A 2909-nucleotide genomic window follows, 5' to 3' on the forward strand; every position below is an offset into this window, starting at 1 on the left:
TTGCCATTCCCTTCTCCAGCAGATCTTCTTGATCCAGGAATCGAACCCAGGTCTTCTGCATTGCAGGCAGACTCTTTACCATCTGAGTCATCTGGGAAGTTAGCTTATAAGGAGAGAGGGCATTTTGTAACAGCAGAGTCTGAAATTCCCCATCATTCAGATAATTTATACTTATCTTAGGCACATAATAATGCAGTTCAAAACAACCTTAACAAAAACAGCCAAAACTTCTATTATCCCCTTCCCACTTCCCTCCTATGTCTTAACAACTAAACTTGAACAAAAGGAGGGAAGAAAAAGATCATGATCTCACAGTCCCAGAATTTTTCATTTTTCCCAAAGTCAAAAGCCAATAGTAGCCAAAAAAAGTGATAAAGTGAGAAGTTAACCTGAATGACAGATGTAAAAAAGAAACTGAAAAGTTTAAGCATGTTTAAAATGAAATGAAGTACAGACTTTAAAAATTTTTAATATCAGATTATCTTCATCCTTATGACATAATGAAGTTAAAGCAATGATTCATTATATTTTTCCTTATTAAACTCAAGATTATTATTGATTCCTATTCATTTACAGTGTTCAAATAATGATCTAAACACAGTTCAGATGGAAATAATGTACTTACATTTACACAATAGACTTCCCAATATTTATATTTGAAAGAGCCATTCTTAAGTAAACCTGTTAGGAATTTTAAACTTAATGTTCACATTTTCAATTCAGTAAGTCTATGGGTTAGACTTTGCTGTTTGGTCTGTTGGTTGGTTTGGGGGTGGAGGTAGGGACTAAAATCAAAATACATTATTTCCAGAGCACACAGCATATTGTAATAAACAAGTCAATCTTCAAATTCTAGATTTGCTTTTTTTCAGCCATGCCTTCTTTCTGTTAACAAAAGTGGCCTCCTGTATCAACACAGAGGAATGATTAACTTCCACAAGTTCATTTGGGGTGGGCATCATGTAGAACTCGTGGCAGCACTGTCCCATAATGTTAAGAGTTCAGTTCCTCATTTCACCAGCACTCTCTCTCAATGCCTCCTCCCCCAACACAGTAGAATTTCACTCATAATTTGGATTTTTAAACCAGAAAGTTGTTTTGGTTAATCCAAAATAACCCAAAGAGCTTGCTAAAGTTATATCAATACGCAGCTTTTTTATAGGACTGAAAGAATTAAATAGAAGGCACAGTAGCACTGTAAAGCTTTTTCAGATCATAATCTTTTTGTGTGTGTATATATGGAACCCAAACTTTCTTTTTTGTTGTTAAAAAACGTCTGATGAACAATCAGAAAATCCTTATTTGTCCTCTTTCCCTTTAGTTTTTCTGTATACCATCTCCCGAAAACTGGCCAGGATCTTGTTTTCTCTCTTTCGTCTCTCTTCTTGGTTAAAGGATGCAAGGGCTCTCTTCTCATCAGCACTATAGATCTGGTTCTCTTTTCGCAGACGCACAGCTTCCATTCGGCGATGCCTGGAGATAATTGTATTTTTGGCTTAATTTCTCAGTAGTTATTCTCATAGTGCTTCCTCACTAATCCTTTCCTAATACAGAGTGGTCAATTTAAAATGCTGACAAATAGAAACTTTCTCTAATGGGTTAGATTTTCCAAGGATCATTCATTTTATCTGCTGACATGTCCTTTGATTAATTTCTAATAAGTAAATAATGATCTCTGAGGTTCTGTCAATAGAGTGAGTTATTAATTTCAAATTCTAAGGGCATAAGTCTAGTTCTGATGTTTCCAGTAAGAAAAGCAAACAGGCAAATTATTAACCTTCCTAAGTGGTATGCAGACTTGATAGTAGGACAGATAAGATTTAAGTTGTCATCTAGCTGGTAGAACTTCTTCAGAGTTCTAATTTATCCTATAATCAAAAGAACTAGGTTTAAATCTACAACTGAATCTTTGGAAGTTTTGTGGGTGGATTTAACTTCCTTAGAATCCAGTAGCAGTTCACAGAAAAGAAAGAAGGGATTTTAGCCCAAGGGCCAAATCAGGAAAGCATAGGCTCTGAGGCAGAGGGAAACTCTTAGATCATCTTCAAAAGGTCTGCTTATTTAGAAGGAAAACTTCACGAAAACCTGCTGCTTTTATGTGTATGTACGCAAACCTACACAATCAATTACAGATGAAGCTTGAACTATGCCTAGAAAAACAGAGCAAACTGAGTAAGGTGAAGAGGGGAGACTCATTTCAGGTTAGTGTGAAGGTGGGGGAGTGGCAGGTCAAGGAGTCAAGGAGATGACACTGTATTTAGGTTGCTCAGGGTATAGTGAGTAGAGGAAGTGATCTGGAACAGAAAGTGCTATATGAATAATGCTGTAGTAAACATCCATATACACATCTCCTGGTACATGGGAAAGTCTTTCCTCTTGGGTACACAGGTATGGAATTGCTGGGTCATAAACTATGTGAATGCTCAACTTTCCAAGACAACATCAGACTGTTTCCCAGAATGGTTGTTACCAGTGTATACCACCACTAGCAATACTTAAGAGATCCTATAGACTCACATCCTATCAAATGCTTGCAGTTGTTAGAACTTTGAACTTCTATTGAATGGGTGTAAAACCATATGTCCATAAGTTGATTTCCATTTCCAATGATTATGAACATCTTTTTCAGTTTAGTTCAGTTCAGTTGCTCAGTCATGTCAGACTCTTTGTGACCCCATGGACTGCAGCATGCCAGGCCTCCTATGCATCACCAACTGCCAGAGTCTACCCAAACCCGTGTCCACTGAGTTCGTAATGCCATCCAATCATCTCATCCTCTGTCGTCCCCTTCTCCTCCTGCCCTCAATCTTTCCCAGCATCAGGATCTTCTCAAATGAGTTAGCTCTTTGCATCAGGTGGCCAAAGTATTTGAGTTTCAGCTTCAACATCAGTCCTTCCAATGAACACCC

At 37.6% G+C, this 2909-nt stretch overlaps 1 protein-coding gene across 1 annotated transcript in view; it reads right to left on the bottom strand.

The window, feature by feature from the left end:
- Positions 1 to 453: 453 nt before the first annotated feature.
- NKAP (NFKB activating protein) overlaps positions 454 to 2909 on the bottom strand; it is a gene marked incomplete at its 5' end in the record, with an annotated part of 18578 nt that continues 16122 nt past the window's right edge. The window contains 1 exon segment of the mRNA XM_010856973.1: positions 454 to 1473. Coding sequence (XP_010855275.1) covers positions 1299 to 1473 — 175 coding nt within the window.

The sequence above is a fragment of the Bison bison genome, unplaced genomic scaffold, assembly GCF_000754665.1.
Source record: "Bison bison bison isolate TAMUID 2011002044 unplaced genomic scaffold, Bison_UMD1.0 scf7180017864375, whole genome shotgun sequence".
In the NCBI taxonomy this organism is placed as follows: Eukaryota; Metazoa; Chordata; class Mammalia; order Artiodactyla; family Bovidae; genus Bison; species Bison bison.